The sequence below is a fragment of the Macadamia integrifolia genome, chromosome 13 (assembly GCF_013358625.1).
Source record: "Macadamia integrifolia cultivar HAES 741 chromosome 13, SCU_Mint_v3, whole genome shotgun sequence".
NCBI lineage: Eukaryota > Viridiplantae > Streptophyta > Magnoliopsida > Proteales > Proteaceae > Macadamia > Macadamia integrifolia.
The window spans coordinates 5,423,867-5,440,447 of NC_056569.1; the positions used below are offsets into that span (position 1 = coordinate 5,423,867).

At 38.0% G+C, this 16,581-nt stretch overlaps 2 protein-coding genes and 3 non-coding genes across 5 annotated transcripts; 4 read left to right on the forward strand and 1 right to left on the reverse strand.

Annotated features, from left to right (window-relative positions):
- Nucleotides 1–203: 203 nt before the first annotated feature.
- Nucleotides 204–1,730, reverse strand: LOC122059850 (aspartic proteinase NANA, chloroplast-like). The gene has a single exon (XM_042622894.1). The coding sequence runs from the start codon at nt 1,728–1,730 to the stop codon at nt 204–206; it is 1,527 nt and encodes a 508-aa protein (XP_042478828.1).
- A 10,554-nt stretch (nt 1,731–12,284) lies between these two features.
- LOC122059959 (60S ribosomal protein L37a-1-like) lies at nt 12,285–15,369 on the forward strand. The gene is made up of 5 exons (XM_042623060.1): nt 12,285–12,424; nt 13,465–13,504; nt 13,594–13,682; nt 14,864–14,946; nt 15,058–15,369. Exons 1-5 carry the CDS (start codon nt 12,422–12,424, stop codon nt 15,119–15,121), a joined length of 279 nt encoding a protein of 92 aa, XP_042478994.1. The 5' UTR covers nt 12,285–12,421; the 3' UTR covers nt 15,122–15,369.
- Nucleotides 14,009–14,097, forward strand: LOC122060295. Its single transcript, XR_006134323.1, has one exon. It is a non-coding gene; the product is annotated as a small nucleolar RNA snoR26 (small nucleolar RNA).
- Nucleotides 14,140–14,228, forward strand: LOC122060297. The gene has a single exon (XR_006134325.1). It is a non-coding gene; the product is annotated as a small nucleolar RNA snoR27 (small nucleolar RNA).
- Nucleotides 14,266–14,354, forward strand: LOC122060296. Its single transcript, XR_006134324.1, has one exon. It is a non-coding gene; the product is annotated as a small nucleolar RNA snoR27 (small nucleolar RNA).
- Nucleotides 15,370–16,581: the final 1,212 nt, after the last annotated feature.

Sequence of the window (16,581 nt, forward strand, 5' to 3'; positions counted from 1 at the left end):
ATATATACACGTATGGAACTATTTGGCCAAGATGGCTACAAATAAGAATAAGGAAATATAACTAAGGGAAGCCTATTCTAAACTCGAGCATGTATCACCTCCCTTGCGGGTAACCACCCCACTCTATCTCACACCATTCATGGGGTGTGGCTCACTCTTTACACATGAAAAAACCTAATCTAACTCTATCTGTACATAACCACTTATGGTAACTTTTGATGGTGGTGATGGCGAAGCTCACAAGAGGAAGGTGCAAATCCCAATCGATTCCGCAAGGTATCGAACTCCCACATGTAATTCTGTTGCATTATGTTTCCAAGGATAGAGACGTAATTTCCTTCGCCTTCATTATCTGGCGCCTCAGTAAACATAATACACCTCACCCCATCATCTACGTCAAGAAAATAGCTCTTAACAGGTGGCTGAAATCGAGCCCCAAACTTAAACTCAATCTCCAACTTAGGCACTAAAGACTCATCCAACACTAACTCTCGTCCCTCTTTGTCTTCACTTGGGACCTCAAAGCAGGACTCAAAGCCATCAAACTCAGCCCTTGAGAACCTTTTCAGTAATGGTATCTCAAGGGCTGCCATGATCGGATCATATGCCTCTTGAACCCAAGCGGTCAAACTAAAACCGGAGTCAACCACCATTCCTCGACCGGTATCAAGATCCCAAACCTCGCCGGGTATATCCAATTTCACACCGTCGACGTAAATTCCGTCCACCGTCACACCGTACAAGTCTACCGAATTGCCCAATTCGGTGAATTTCATGTTCGGAGGCATCTTCTTGTGGCCGAATGTGAGGAAATTTGATATGTTCTTTGGGCTCAAGTGGTCTACCAAACAGTAAGAAAATTTCCCACGGAACTTCTTCAAGACGTTAAAGACAAAGGTATGGGTGTTCATTGATAGACCCAAGATACCGTCTGCGTTACCTAGACCAATGGGATTCATTGACTTCCATTGATGTGTGCAACCAATTAAGATCCCAGGGATCTTCTTCTTACGACCGTTGATTAAGTTGACCGTCACGGAGTCATGAGCAAAAATGCCATTAGCAAATGCCCCATTAGTGTACCCGTACGAGTAGGTACACGGTGATTTGGGCGTCGGACAATTTACCGTAGACATTAAAGGGATGAAACCTTCTCGACATAATTTTGTAGAACAGGGTACAGTTCGGAAGGTTCTAGAACGTTCTGAATGGAAGGTTCTTAAATGTTTCCTTCTAGAATGTTCTGCGTGGGATGTTCTAGAATGTTCCGTGTGGCAATTCACCCAGGTGATGTCGCTACCCGTATCTGCTACCAATAGGAATTTCTGGGCTGGAGTACCTACTCTGAACGGTACATAATAGGTAGCTGTACTGGCATAGATCCCAGACAACATTGGAAGAGAGAAGGAAAAGTTATCCTTGTGATGGCCATGGCCATAGCCATGATGGCCACTACCGTGCAGGCGAGACGCCCTTCTTCTTGCTCCTAACTCATGCCTGAGCTTGCCCTTGTGAGAGATCATCTCCATGCGAACCTTATCGCCATGGAGGAGCTCTTTGATGCGATCGGAGCGGCTTAAGATCTTCCCACCCATGAGCTCTGGGGCGTGTTTGTGAATCATATCAAAGTGAATCACAGATGATTCTTTGGAGGGATTCGTTGAGGATCCGTTAATGGAAATGTAGAGTAAGAATACGAACTGGAGGAGGAATTGCAGCAACGACGACATTGTCGTTAAACTAATTGATCGATGCTCTGAAGAAGTGTGGAGCTCGATTTGGAAGATCTGTGTCTTTGGGGTAACATCCATTAATTCCTTTTCTTAATTTAGTTCCTTCCTAACCGATGAAGAAGGTGGAGAGATTTCACTTTCTTATCCTGTGCCTTCCTTTATGCCTGAGAAAGAGGAAGGAAAGAAAGCGATTATGAGAGAGAGAGTTTCAGAAAAAAAATGGGTGGATTGGAGACGGACAAGGGGAGGCGGGAGGCCACAGGTAATTGACAATGAGATGGCTTTAGTGGGTATTTTGTTATATTTAGCGAGTGATTGAATCATATACATGTGTGATCACCTGAACGTACTTGAGTGGGGCAGGTGTTGGCACTTGAAGCGGATTTCCTTTTTTTTTTTTTTTTTTTTTTTTTTTCTAAGAAGCAGATTTCGGATCAAAAGATACATTGTTTCCATTATCCTCTTCATCAATTTTTTTAATTTAATATCCCATTTAGTCATCAATCACCCATCATCCTAAGGTTTACAAACCCTCCTTATAGGATTTAGTAGAAGTTTAAAATATTCTTTTAATAATTCTATGGGTGAAAGAGTCTCTCATTTTCTTTCATGGACCAAGTTCTCTTTTAGTGAGAGTGATTCATTCACCATGGATTTCATATGAACGGAAGTGGATCTCAGAAGGGCATTTGGACTTATATTAAAACCCTATGGAGTTTTGTGAACCTTAAGATTGTGGGTTAACTGGCCTCTATAGGATTTAATAAAAAAAAAAAGATCATTATTACAAATATGGATACTGATATCCAAAAGAAAAAAAAAACCATTGTGTAGAAATGGGATTAAATTTAAAATGGGATGCTAGATAAAATATGCTAGATATATATATATATATGTATAAAGATGTTGATAATTTTTTTTTAAATAATTGGTTAAGCAAGGTCTAACCCAGGGGGTAGCACAGTTGGTGAGCAATGAATTTGGTACGAACTGTAACCTCGGACGTCCTAAGTTCGACTTCCACTAGGCACACATTGGGCCACTCACATGAGGGTGTTTAATGCTTTTTACTACTTTCAATGAAAGTTGAATGATTCTCATTTAACTCTGGTATGACCTGGTCCATGCAGTTGTAGGGTTAGTATAGGTCCGCGGGACTAGTTATAGGCCAAAGGCCTCAATACCCATCGTTAGCAAAAAAAAAAACTAATTAAAGTCGAACGAAATAAATAAAGATAAAAGGAGGTGGCCAAAAGGATATCCAGGTAATGTTGTTTAGTGGAATACATGTGTTGACAAAAAGCAACGAATAAGGCCCTGAATTTTAGTTCTCGTGTGATCCAAACTCGTTCAGGTGATGGGATGAAATTTTTGCTACTATAAAGGTTGCAGGAACTTACCTGCTACGTGGGTTCACAACCAAAGTAATTTTTCAAAATTTTACTATGTGATTAAGTGAAATAATGTATAAGATAGTTTTTAGACTCATACACCATATAATTATTGTAACAATATTATTTTACACTGAAACGAATGGAGCTTGGTCACCAAAAATATAGTTGGCTTGGATATCAATAGGCTAATTATATTGGCCATATTATTTACCAAGCATTGATCACCATATCAAATGCTGCCAAGGGGGTCATATTTCTGGTATAGCCAAATTTGAAACTAAGGCAATTTTGGTAATGGCAATATCTGTAAATATAATACATAAGAAAGCTTAATTATATAGTCTAACACTACTATATATCTTACCACCTCATTTGAAGGACTAGAGCTTGGTTACCCAAAAGTAAATAAAAAATTCAAGGATTAGATAGCTTCACAACGAGTAACGTTCCAGGATTCACATGCAAGTCACCCAAAATAACATCATATATTATACATAATCTTCTACCAAAAAAATAAAATTATTATACATATTTCAAGAAACCCCCGGGGGTGAAATGCTTGGGACTAAATCACGATCCATAATTTAAAAAGATAGGTTGACAAGCCTTAATTTCTGACTTAGATAGGATAAAATTATCTTTAAACCCAAGTCGATGATAATGACACCATCTATGCATACATTGTTCAGGGTTTATGATTTAGGGCTTAGAGTTTAAGATTTTAAGGTTCTAAGATTTAAGGTTTTAAGGTTTAGGTTTTATAGGGTTTTAGGGTTTCGGGTTTCATCGTTTAGGGATTAGAGTTTATGTGAGATATTTAAAATCTAACAAAATTTTCAGCTTGGACATGTGAAAATTATTTGAGCCGGAGCCAATGTTGACACAATCCATGAATGGATAGTCCTTTGAATTAGCACCCAATCTTTTTTTATATGTTTTCAATTATACCTCTTTTAGTTTTATTAATATGGGTGTAAGTTGGCTCTGTTGGTCTGAACTTGTCCTGAACCTGAACAGGGCTTGGATTAAGATTTCTGACACTAAGGGCTTGTTAGGATTGCAAAACACTGACCTTAAACCAAGGTCAGGCCGGCCATGAGTTGAGGCCTAGGCCTAGCCCAACCCGACCTGGCCTAACTAGGCACTGATTTCTATAATATATTATTGACTTATTGTGTTTATATATATGTTATATTAACAAAAAAAAAAAAAGGACATTGTGTTATAACATTTCCCTTACTTATTAATGTGATAATTAATTGTTTGTGATCTATGGATATTTCAGTTCATTTCTGGCAATAGGCATTAGATGTGATTACTTTTTGAGTCGGTGTCTTAAACATCTATTATTGTGTCGTACAATTTGCACTTCAATAATTTTAATTGTTTATTGATCAATTGGTATTCTTTTATTACTTTTTTTTTTTTTTTAATACATAGGACACAAATAGCAAAAGTAGAGTCGGAAAAAAATTAGGACTAATCAGGGCCCACTCGGCCCAATCTAGGTCAATTTAAGGTTGGGTTGGGTCAGCATGAGCCTGGAAAGGTTGGGCATAGGCTGAGATATCTTAACCTGACCTAGGGTTGGGTTGGGCCTGAGTGGAGTTTAGGGGACCTAGGGTTAGGCTGCCAAAGCCAGCCTTATTTCACTCTAGTTTTTAAATATTGATTGTCTGAGGCTTGTAGTGGTTGGTTGCCGATGTCTTCCATGCTAATATGAATACCATTTAGTACTCAACCAACTCTTAAGGCAAATGATGATTTCCACTACATTTTCTATGCCTTTTTCTTTTAAAATCTTTTTCCCACAAAGTTTGGGCCAATTTACAGACTCTTAATCCACATGATACCTCTTATTCATCTAAGAAAATGTATTTTATAATTTAAAAAAATAATAATAAAAGGTGGAGTTAATGATAAAAATCTCTACATCCAGAATCCAATCATATTGTCAAACCACGGGGAAGAAGAGATTCTCTCCACTCTTGGTGACCAAAAACTTTGGTGTTGGTACCCGTTTTTTATTCGTCCATGGAGAATATAGATCCAATCTAATTGATTAACTTGGGAAAGAGATTTTTAAACTAGTTGGTGAGAATTAATGATTACGCAAGAGTCCAGCATCAAATAACCTAGAACTCCACTAGTCCTGAGTTGACTAGGAGTAGTAGGCTAAACTGTTGCAATTATTAGATAACCAGTATATCCAAAGGCATTAATGGCGAGAAACATAAGAATGAGACCATATCAAATAGTTTTTCCCATCCAGATGAACAAATATGACAAGGAATGGAGAGAAGGATTGATGTGCTCTAAGATTTACCACTTCAGATCCAGTCGATGATGAGGACCATATAAAGAGAGAAGGATATGAGTGATAATTGACCATTGGCTGGACAATTGAATTGGTGAGCCAGCCACCTGAATTGTTACTCAAGATAACTTAACTTGCAATATGACTTCTCCAAACTTACACCCTAAACCTATTCACTAGCTCAATTCACATGCTCTAAAGGGGTAGCTCAATTGGTGAGCAGCGAACTTGGTACGAGCCGTAAACTTAGCAGACGTCTTAAATTCGACTCCCACTAGGCACACCTTGGGCCACTCACATGGAGATGTTTAGTGCTCTTTACTACTTTCAGTGAAAGTTAAATGGTTCTCATTTAACCCCAGTATGACTCGATCCATGCTGTTGTGGGGTCAATATGGGCCAGTGAGATTGGTCAGGCTGAAGGCCTAGACAATCATTTTTAAGGAGAAGTACGATATCAATCAACAAGAAAAGTAATCCTCTCACCATCTTCACCACCCAATCAGAGGGATGTTATACTGGGAAACTACTTAAAATGGTAGGTCAACCCATGAAAGGAAAGAAAACATGTATTGTAGCAAAAAGAAGAAGAAGAAGAGAAAAAAAAATGAAAAAAAGAAAAAGAAATCGAGCACTCCATGGGAAACCAAAATGTATCACACCAAAATTACAAGTTCAAAAATGTAGCATTCATGGTTTTAAGTATCGGTGCGTATCGTGCCGTATCGGTCGATACGTATCCGTATCGATAGGCATCGACACGATATATTTCGATACGCTACGGGGAAGTTCGGGCCTCTTTTTGTGTATCGACGTATCGTACGTATGGTATCATGCCATACCGTATCGATACCGATACGTACGATACTCTACGATACGAACTTTTGAAGATCTGAAAATTGCCGAGAGTATCGGTATGTATCGAAGGTATCCTATAGTATCGAGCTGTATCGTACTATATCGGTACGATACGGCTACTTAAGTGTGAATTTTTTGTTGTTTGAAACAAACACTTCACACTCTCACCAACAATTTTCTAGATTTTTTATATGTTATGTAAAAACAAGTGTTCTACAACTTCCATGGAAATTTTTTATTTTTCTCAAAAAAATATATTTTTTTAATTTTTTTATTTCAAAATTAATTTAAAAAAAAAAAAATCCCCCAAATTTTTTTTTTAGAAAATTTAGTTCATTCAACTCTTAAAAATAATGTCATAACTTATAATTACTAAATACATGATTTCAAATGAAACCCACATTTTTTCCCCAAAAAAGTGAGGGTTTCAAATTTTTTTTTTTATTTCTCAGATCTACTCAAATATATTGGTCCACACTTTGTTGATTTTTTATATGTTCTTTAAAAACATTTAATCTACAACTTCTATAAAAAAAATTTAATTTTTCTACAATGAATGGGAGACCCACTACCATAAATATTTCGACTGGGGTAAATATTGTGCCTATATTCGACAAGTGCAGAATATCATCGTAGTTGCTCCTATTGAAGAAGAAGGTCCTTGCCAAGGATTTGAACCACCACGACACTCTTCACGGCACTCATCACAGTGGCAATGGCAATGAGGAAAGAAAAAACTGTAAGAAACTCAAACCTCATCATTTTGAACATTTTCAACTCAATATATTTGTCTATCAATACGATACCCTCTACTTAAGTATTTAAGCATTCTACATGTTATATATAGCTTTTTTTAACTATTTTTTTATGCAAAAGTGTATAAAAATGTGTTCCCTATCCATTTATGTGCGTGTCTTAGCGTATCTCCGATACGATACGATACCCTCCGATACGTATCTTAATTTTGACCGACCGATACGGTGACCGATACCGATACTTTAATCCTTGGTAGCATTCAAAAACCATGTGTGAAAAAAACAACTAACATATTTTGCTAAAAAAATGTTCAAGTATTAAATGGAGATCAGAGCCCCTTCTCCATGATCACCAAGTTTGTGGTGGGGGTGCTGCTCCTGACTCACCGTTTGGGGTTCCCCCTTCTACTTGATCTTTGTGAGATCCACCTCTGTGCTGAAGAAGATCCTGGGGGTGTTTCCCCCTACTACCCGATCTCTATGAGAACCGCCTCTTTACTAAAGAAGATCGTGATGGACATCCAGTGGGCGGAGTATGACTGGCCTAATGATGCCAAGGTCTTGGGGATTGTAAAGGTCCAGAGGGCTAAAGATCCAGAGGGAGGGTAAAGATCCATGGGATTTTAAAGGTTTTGGGGGTGGTTCCCCATACTACTCAATCTTTGTGACCACCTCTGTAGTGAAGAAGATCCTAGGGGTGTCCAGTGGGAGGAGGAGTATGACTGGCCTGATGATACGTCATGGGGGTTGTAAAGGTCCAAGGAGGGGTAAAGGTCTTAGGAATTGTAAAGGTCCAGAGGGGGGTAAAGGTCTTGGGGATTGTAAAGGTCCTGAGGGGGATAAAAGTCCTGAAGATTGTAAATGTCCAAAGGGGATAAAGATCCAGGGAGTTGTAAAGGTCCTGGGGGGGTATGGTGGAAGGACTAGTGGGGAGTATGATGGGACGTTCAACATGTCTAGCGCCATACAAATGGGCATTGGCATCTGTTGCATTATAGATTCTAGATTCAATAACTAATAAAAGATGGGAAAAAAAATTTTGGTAGGACAAACTTAACCAAGTTATCTGGTCGTGCATATTGAAAATAATGAGATAATAACCCTGGGAATGCCACCATGAAACAAAGGCACGGCATTGTCCAACCAAAAAGAAAAAAAGAGATCTTGTTAGCCCCCCCTCGCCCCACCAAAAAAAAAAAAATAGTATAATTAAAATTAGATTTTAAAAAATCTTGTTCACCTTATGAGGGTAGTGAATATAAAAGTTCCGCATGAACAAAATCACTTGAACATGATTGTCACCATCATATTCTGACAGTTTGTCACGCTTAACCTCATCTGTTAAGTAAAGAAAAACAGAGAGAGGAAGAAATTTCACTAGAGAAGGAGAAATTAAGAAACCTTGATTAATTGATTCTTGTTCTTGAGTGGAAAAGATAACCTAGGAAGATAAAAATGGCTAACATGAGCCACAAAGTCAGGATTAACATGGTTTAGGTTGGGTTGGCTTTCTTAAAACCGTAATCCAACCTTAGATCTTCAAAACTCAACCTAAGCCCAACTTGGCCCTGTTGGGCTCATGTTCAAGCCCAACCCTGTCGGGTTTATGCCAATCCAATCCGACCTTGATTGATCCTAATATAACTAGGTTGATCCTGATTCTTACCTAGTTCAATTAAACCAAACCTGAGTAATCTCAACACTTAGACACATGTCAGAAACGATCATTTTTGTAATTAGTGATTATGCACACAAAAATTGTTCTAGAACAAGACTTATCGAACGATTAGCTGTTGTTTTCTATTTTGAAATCGTTTCTGAAACAAGTTTACCAAACACCATTTTTTAGCACAAAAATGGAAAATTTTAGCTTTGGTAAGAAACATTATTCCGGAACATAACCGCTACCAAACATAGCCAGTAAAATATGTATAAGTTACAAATATGCCCTCATAAAATAAAAAATAAAAAGACATAAATACCCATATACTCATTTTTTTGCTAACAAGGAACCCCTTGAACCTACCCGATTTTACGTTTCAGGCCCAAGGATAAACCCAGTTACACCAGCCACACCTAACTCGTATAACAGATCAATTGTGAGGTAAAGTTCTGCATGACTGGCCTAATGATGCTGAGATCCTAGGGGTTGTAAAGGTCAAATGAGGGGTAAAGATCTTGGGGATTGTAAAGGTCTAGAGGGGGGTAAATGCCCTGAGGATTGTAAAGGTCTAGAGGGAGGAGTATGACTGGTTGATGATGCCAAGGTCCCGAGGGTTGTAAAGGTCCAAGGTGGGGTAAAGGTTATGGGGATTGCAAAGGTCCAGAGGGGGGTAAAGGTCCTGAGGATTGTAAAGGTTCATAGAAGGGTAAAGATTCCAAGCGTTTGTACAAGTCTAGAAGGGTATAAAGGTCCAAGGGGTTGTAAAGGTCTAGAGATGGGGGTAAAGGTCCAAGGGGTTGTAAAGGTCCTAGAGGTTATGGTGGAAGGACTAGTGGAGAGTACAATGAGAGGTTCAGCATGTCTAGCGTCATACAAATGGGCATTGGCATCTGTTGCATTCTATATTCAACATTCAATAACTAATAAAAGAGGGGAAAAAAACGTTTCGTAAGGACAGACTTACCCAAGTTATCTAGTCGAGCATATTGAAAACAATGAGATAATAACCCTGGGAATGCCACCATGAACAAAGGTTCGGCATCGTCCAATTAAAAAGAAAAAAAATGATCTTGTTAGCCCCCCCCCCAAAAAAAAAATAGTATAAAAAAAATCTTGTTAACCTTTATGAGGGCAGTGAATATAAAAGTTCCACATGATTGGCTTGATGATGCTGAGGTCCTAGGGGTTGTAAAGGTCCAAGGAAGGATAAAAGTCCTATGAATTGTAAAGATCCAGAGAGGGGTAAAAGTCCTAAGGATTGTAAAGGTCCAAAGGGAGGAGAAGTATGACTGGACTGATAATGCCGAGTTCCTAGAGGTTGTAAAGGTCTTAGGACGGGTAAAGGTCTAGAGGTGGATAAGGTCCAGAGGGGGGTAAACGTCTAGGGGATTATAAAGGTCTAGAGGGGGGGTAAAGTTCTAGGGGGCTGTAATGGTCCTGGGGAGTATGGTGGAAGGACTAGTGGAGAGTACGATGGGAGGTTCAGCATGTCTGGAGTCATACAAATGGGTATTGGCATTTGTTGCATTCCAAATTCGACATTCAATAACTAATAAAAGATGGGGAAAAACTTTTGGTAAGAACATATTTACCCAAGTTATCTGGTCGAGCATATTGAAAACGAGGGGATAATAACCCTGGGAATGGCACTATGAACAAAGGTTCGGCATCGTCCAACTAAAATGAAAAAAAGAGATCTTGTTACCCCCAGGAAAAAATAGTACAATTAAAATTAGATTTTAAAAAACCTTGTTAACCTCATGAGGGCAGTGAATATAAAAGTTCCACCTGAACAAAATCACTTGAACAGGATTGTCACCATCATATTCCGACAGTTGTCATGCTTAACCTTATCTGTCATGACACAGAAAAAATGTTAAGTAAAGAAAAATAGAGAGGAAGAAATTTCACTAGAGAAAGATAAATTAAGAAACCCTGATTAATTGATTATTGTTCTTTGGGTGGAAAAGATAACCTGAGAAGATAAAAATGGCAAACACAAGCCACAAAGTCGGAGTGAATATGGGTCGGGCTGGGCTGGGTTTTTTAAAACCGTAACCCAACCTTGGATCCTCAAAACTCAACCCAGGCCCATAGTTAGCAAATTCGGATTCGGGAATTATTTGGAATAATTCGATTGATTAATTTAAGGACTCGGTCAAAAAAGCGGTCAAAAAAGCTTATTGGGTTTTTTTTTTTTTTTAAATTGTTTTTTATTGTTCTTTTTTGTTTTTGTTTTTGTTTTTTTTTTTAATATTGTTTAAGTGGACCGAATAATTTGGTTTAATTCGGATTCGGTCCGAATTATTCGAGTTTTATATTCACTTTTGAAAAAATCGTGAATTTTACAAAATTTTATTTTTAATTCGGATTCGGTCAGAATTTTTGATAAAATTCGGTTCGGCCGAATAATTCGCGAATTATTCGGCCGAATTGATAGCACTGCCCAGGCCTAGCCCAGCCCTGCCGGGCTCATGTCCAAGCCCCTGGGTTTATGCCAACCCAACCCGGCCTAATTAACTCTGATCTAACTAGGTTGACCTTGATTCTTGCTTGGTTCAATTAAACCAAACCTGAGTAATCTCAACCCATTAGACACATGTCAGAAACGATCATTTTTGTAATTAGTGATTATTTACACAAAAATTGTTCTAAAACAAGACTTATCAAATGCCTAGTTGCTGTTTTCTGTTTTGAAACCGTTTTTGAAATATGTTCACCACCACCATTTTTAGCAAAAAAAGTATTTTGGCAGAAAATGGAAAATTTTAGCTTTGGCAAGAAACGTCATTTCTAGAATAGAACCGTGACCAAACACAACCAGTAAAACATGTGTAAGTTACATATATGCCTTCATAAAACAAAAATAGACATAAATACCCTTATACTCATTTTTTTGATAATGAGGAACCCCTTGAACCTGCCTGGTTTTACGATTCAGGCCCAAGGGTGAACCCAGGTTACACCCAGCCGCACCTACCCTGTATAACAGATCAGTCGTGAGGAGATTCGAATTAGAGACGAAAGCCCTTATACTCATATTACAACACAAAATAACAAAGACCACTGAATAATCAAAATCATACAACCTCATTCCACTATTTCCTTTCATTGAGCTTTGACAGTAAAACAAAGTGATACATCAATATTTTTGTTCTCACCTTGTAAGGTAATGCGAGGTCAAAAAATCACGAGGAAAGCCATGGCTCTGATTCAACTTCTCATTTATGGCTTTTGATTCTAAATCTTTCTTAATGAATCTCTCAATGGTTTCTTGTTAATTGCATTTCAACCTCCTTGATTCAAGATCAGTGAGTAGTGGCCTCATTCTCAATCTTGTTACAGTTCATAATAGGGATAAAAATGGTATTTAAGTATAAATATTTTAAACCGAAATATTACATGATTACCCAGTTTAGGGTTTTGTTTTTACAGAAATACCCACGTATATTCCACAGCAACCGATTCGGGTACCCGTAAACCGATACCGTGATTTAAATCAATGGTTGTGATTTGTGGGGACTGGGAAGAAACCCTAGGGACTAACGGGTAAGGACATTTTAGTCAATAAAATACGTTGAATCGCGTTCTAGTATATATCAGACATATTGGGCTAGGGATCGTGCAGTTCTTGCATTCCCTGGAGGCGCTTCCTTCTGCAAGGAAAGGCAAAGAGGAGTTCGTGAGCTTAGGGAGCAATCATGGTTCGTCTTCTTCTTCCTTCTCTTACTGTTATCTCAGTCTTCATACTGAATCATGTCTGCGATAGCCCACTTATGGTTCTTTTTTGTTTTTTCCGCTTTAAGAATGGTCTTTTGAAGATCTGCTTCCCGTTTCTTCTTCTTGAGTTACTCTGGATTTCCTTTATGAAGGTTTTTCTTTAGGTGCATACCGGGATATGGATATAATGTCTGATGATCTTGTTTAAGTGTTGATTTGATGTTGGTCTTACTTGCTAAAATGGTATGAAACTTCGGGAATCTTAATCGTTTAGTATTGAGTTCAGTTTTTGAAGCTAGTTTCCGCGTTGATTTGAAGAAGTGTCTCGGTGTTGCATTTCTATTTGTCTGGCACTTAGGTTTATGAACTTTAACTGTAAATATTTGAAACCTCAACCATCAAAATTATTCACATTGGGTTTTTGTTCCTGAGTCATCAGTGGGATGATTCTATTATTTTGATATTTCTGCACCAAAATGTCCGGATAAGATCACTAAAAATGATAGGTGATATTTATTAAAAAAAAAAAAAAAAAAAAAAAAGAAGAAGAAGAAGAAGAAGAATAAGATAGTTTGAATGCTCTGAATAGTCTTTTCAGATCATAAAGTTCAGAATTTTATTTTTCAGAGGTTAGGAATCTCTCCCATAGGGGAAGTGTGGCTTAGTTTGTAGTAGATCATGTTGAAAGAATTACAATATGCGCCCTATATTAGCCTGTGTTGTGTGAATTAGAATATATGCCTTAGAGGAAATTCTGGGTTCTGGCTTATCTCCTTTTTTATGAGTATCAAGGTTGAGAAAAGCACCACTTTCCATTCGACAAATTGTTCAAACTTCATAGGGTGCGTGATTATGATTATCTATGCGTCTTCTTGCTTGGAATGGCTAGCTCACTAGGATTCTCTAGTTATTTCTGTCCCTACCAAATTTATGAAAGTGCAATGCAGCCTATAGAATCTGAATTGGATCTGAAGCTTGTGACGTAATGTATATTAATCATTGGTTTCGTTTCTGCTCTCCATAGACAAAGAGAACTAAGAAGGCTGGAATTGTTGGCAAATATGGTAACCATCCCTTCCAACCAATTGTAATTTGCTAGTATTGTTTGATATTGTATGCTTTTCTGTTTACGTTACAATTTTGAGTGGTACAGGCACTAGGTATGGTGCTAGTTTGAGGAAGCAAATTAAGAAAATGGAAGTCAGCCAGCACAGCAAGTACTTCTGCGAGTTCTGTGGCAAGGTATTCTTCTACTGTCATGGTTGATCACTGAGTTTAATTTTTTTCCACTGTAATGTCGCATCCGTGGGTGTATTTAGCACTTGTAACGTTCTTTTGATTGGGAAAAAAAGTAAGGTTACAAATTATTTGACACTTTAAGAGGTGTCAATAAGAAAACGTATACATGTATGCATCCAACCATGTATGTGTCCATGTGTGAGTTGGTTAACTGTGATCATTTTGTACCAACTGCCAATATAGATTTTCATGGGTTGATCCTCTTTGTTAGTGGGTTATATCTTTTTACGCATGATTCTGGATATTTTCAGATAAGTTTGTGAGGAGGGAGAGCATCAATGATGTGTAGTATTCCTTTGTTATCCTTGCACTTTGATTGTCAGTGAAGAAGCTTATGGGGATGGTTTCTGAGATGCTCTTCCTTTTTGCATTCTTTTTTTCAATAATATTTGGATATGTTTCTGGATCAATGATGTTGTCATAAACTGCGTTATCTTTCTGCAATTTCATAAATGGATTGAAGATGACAGTAAGTTACTGAGATCTGCCTCTTTTTTCTTAATTTTTGTTAACATTTGGATATTTTTCTGGATCAATGATGTTTTCATAAACTGCGTTATCTATCTGCAATTCCATAAATGGATTGAAGATGACAGTAAGTCACTGAGATCCAGGAGCATAACTGCTTAGGTTTGGGAAGGGGGCAACTGCTCTATATTGTCTTTTTATTGAATTGCAAGTAATATTTGTGTATCCATATTGATATTGGCTTTTATTAAGTCTGTTTTGGGATTTCACTTTGAGTGCTTCAGATTCATTAGTGTAGGATGTAACTTGGTTCTTGGCAGCCTGAGCCCTGCCAATTTCATCCCACCCCACCCCACCCATTTTTTTAGAAAGTTTAATCTCATTAATGTCTTCCACACCCTCTAGTTCTGGCATGTAGCTAGGGTATAAGTCTTTTATTTTGCATGACAATGTCAATGTATAATTTTTTGCTGAGTGAATTTCAAATCATATCTATTCAAGCCCTTGCGTGTCTACCGACTTTAGGGGCTTGCCTTCTCTCCTTTCTCCGTACTTGAGTACAAAACATGTCTCTCTCTGTACTTGGTGATAGATGGTTCTGTATTACTGTTGTTGTTGAAGTACTTACTTTGTTGTTGTATTCTCTGCCTGCTCAGTATGCTGTGAAGAGGAAAGCAGTTGGTATATGGGGATGCAAGGACTGTGGTAAGGTGAAGGCTGGTGGTGCTTATACCCTCAAGTAAGTGTCTTTTACATTTCATTTCTTTTTAGCATTATTTACCAGAAACTATTTTTTGAATAGGTGAAGGACTAATGCATGCACTCTTTGTTATATTTTCTTTGTTGCCAGTACTGCTAGTGCAGTGACCGTGAGGAGCACCATTCGTCGCCTGAGGGAGCAGACAGAGGGATAATTGAGCTGTCTTTGGTGGAGTAGGATGGTTTTTGTATTATTTTTTGTGCCAAAGGTGCCCAGAATTTTGTCTGATTTAGTTCTGGTGAATTATCTAATCGAGTTGATGTTTAGAAGACTACTGCCATATCTAGATCTCATCAATGGTAATATTTACCTTTTTTTGGGATACTCCACCCATTTGATGATTGTAACACATTTTTTATTGTAACTTTGGATTTGCTCTAGCCAAAGTTGATCATTTTATAAGTGATGTTATGGAAACACCATAACAGATCTTGGTGGGTGTGTTGGGTTCTTTGGCGAATGTTGATCGACTCCCCCCATTATATACCTTTTTTCTAATGAATTGAGCATATCATGGTAGTCTAGGCTATGCCAAACTCCATGGCAAGGCCAAGGTGATCCCCTTGGTTGGAGAAAGAGAGGATTGCAGAGGAGCTCTTTGAAGTTTTATTCTTTCGGCATGTCCACTCCATACTGAACAGAAAGATAAAAAATCACAAACCGCTTAAAAAGGCTTGGCTGTAGGAATATACTCCAGTCAGCCTCTTACCTAGAACTATCGCGCCCCCTCCAGTGGATCACCCTCAACCTCTCCCTCCCCTATCCCAAGTCCCCTCTTTCCCAAGCACTACTCTCCTCCAATTGCATCTCTCAGCTCCACCCACCTACTTCCACTATGAACTAGCCTTACCTCTCATTGCACATAATTTCAGTGCTGCTCATATCTGTTAAATAGTAGCTGATTTGAACAATTCCTATCTAACTGGAAAAACCCAGAGTAGATTATTTCTTTGACCTTTTCTTAATTATTTAATCACCCCCAACCCCCCCCCCCCCAAAAAAAAAAAAAAAAAAAACACAATCCTATTTAATTGCAGACCAAGATTTAGAAAGAGACCACTCAGTACTAAGTAGTCATTACTGATAGAGCTCTTTCCTATCATGGAGAGGAACCCAGACTATGGGAGAATGCATAAGAATATGCTAGTGGGTACGTGTTGTAACTTGTAAGCATGCATAGTTTATATATGCCAGTACAATGTGGAATATATATATATGGAATTTGATAGGTTGCATATCCAATAGTCAGAATTTTCACATCACTCTATCACTTGGAAAAATTGTGTACCCATTATGGACATATTCGCTAGGTCAAGAATTTTCTTAAAAAAAAAAAAAAAAAAAAAAAAAGAAGAAAAAGACCACTCTCTCGTAGCATACTGCAATCTTCTTTAGCTCACAACTCAAATGCCTGAAGACCAGAGCTGGCTGAGATAACTCCGATAAGCTTTGGAAATTATGATCAAAACAGTACCGGTGACAATCACATTACTTATTCGCTCAATCGTACCGTCTAATTTGGGCAAAATAATATCCAACTCGTAAGACTTGGTGAGGGGAACAATTGAGGGCTACCTGAATCTAATCGACAGTTAATATTTACAGTCAATAGTG

Excerpts from the sequence above, each read along its gene's own strand:
- LOC122059850 (XM_042622894.1), bottom strand. The coding sequence starts at position 1,730 with ATGTCGTCGTTGCTGCAATTCCTCCTCCAGTTCGTATTCTTACTCTAC.
- LOC122059959 (XM_042623060.1), top strand. Across the intron at positions 13,683-14,863 it reads TCTGCGAGTTCTGTGGCAAG|TATGCTGTGAAGAGGAAAGC; the intron begins GTATTCTTCTAC and ends CTGCCTGCTCAG. Across the intron at positions 14,947-15,057 it reads GGTGGTGCTTATACCCTCAA|TACTGCTAGTGCAGTGACCG; the intron begins GTAAGTGTCTTT and ends CTTTGTTGCCAG.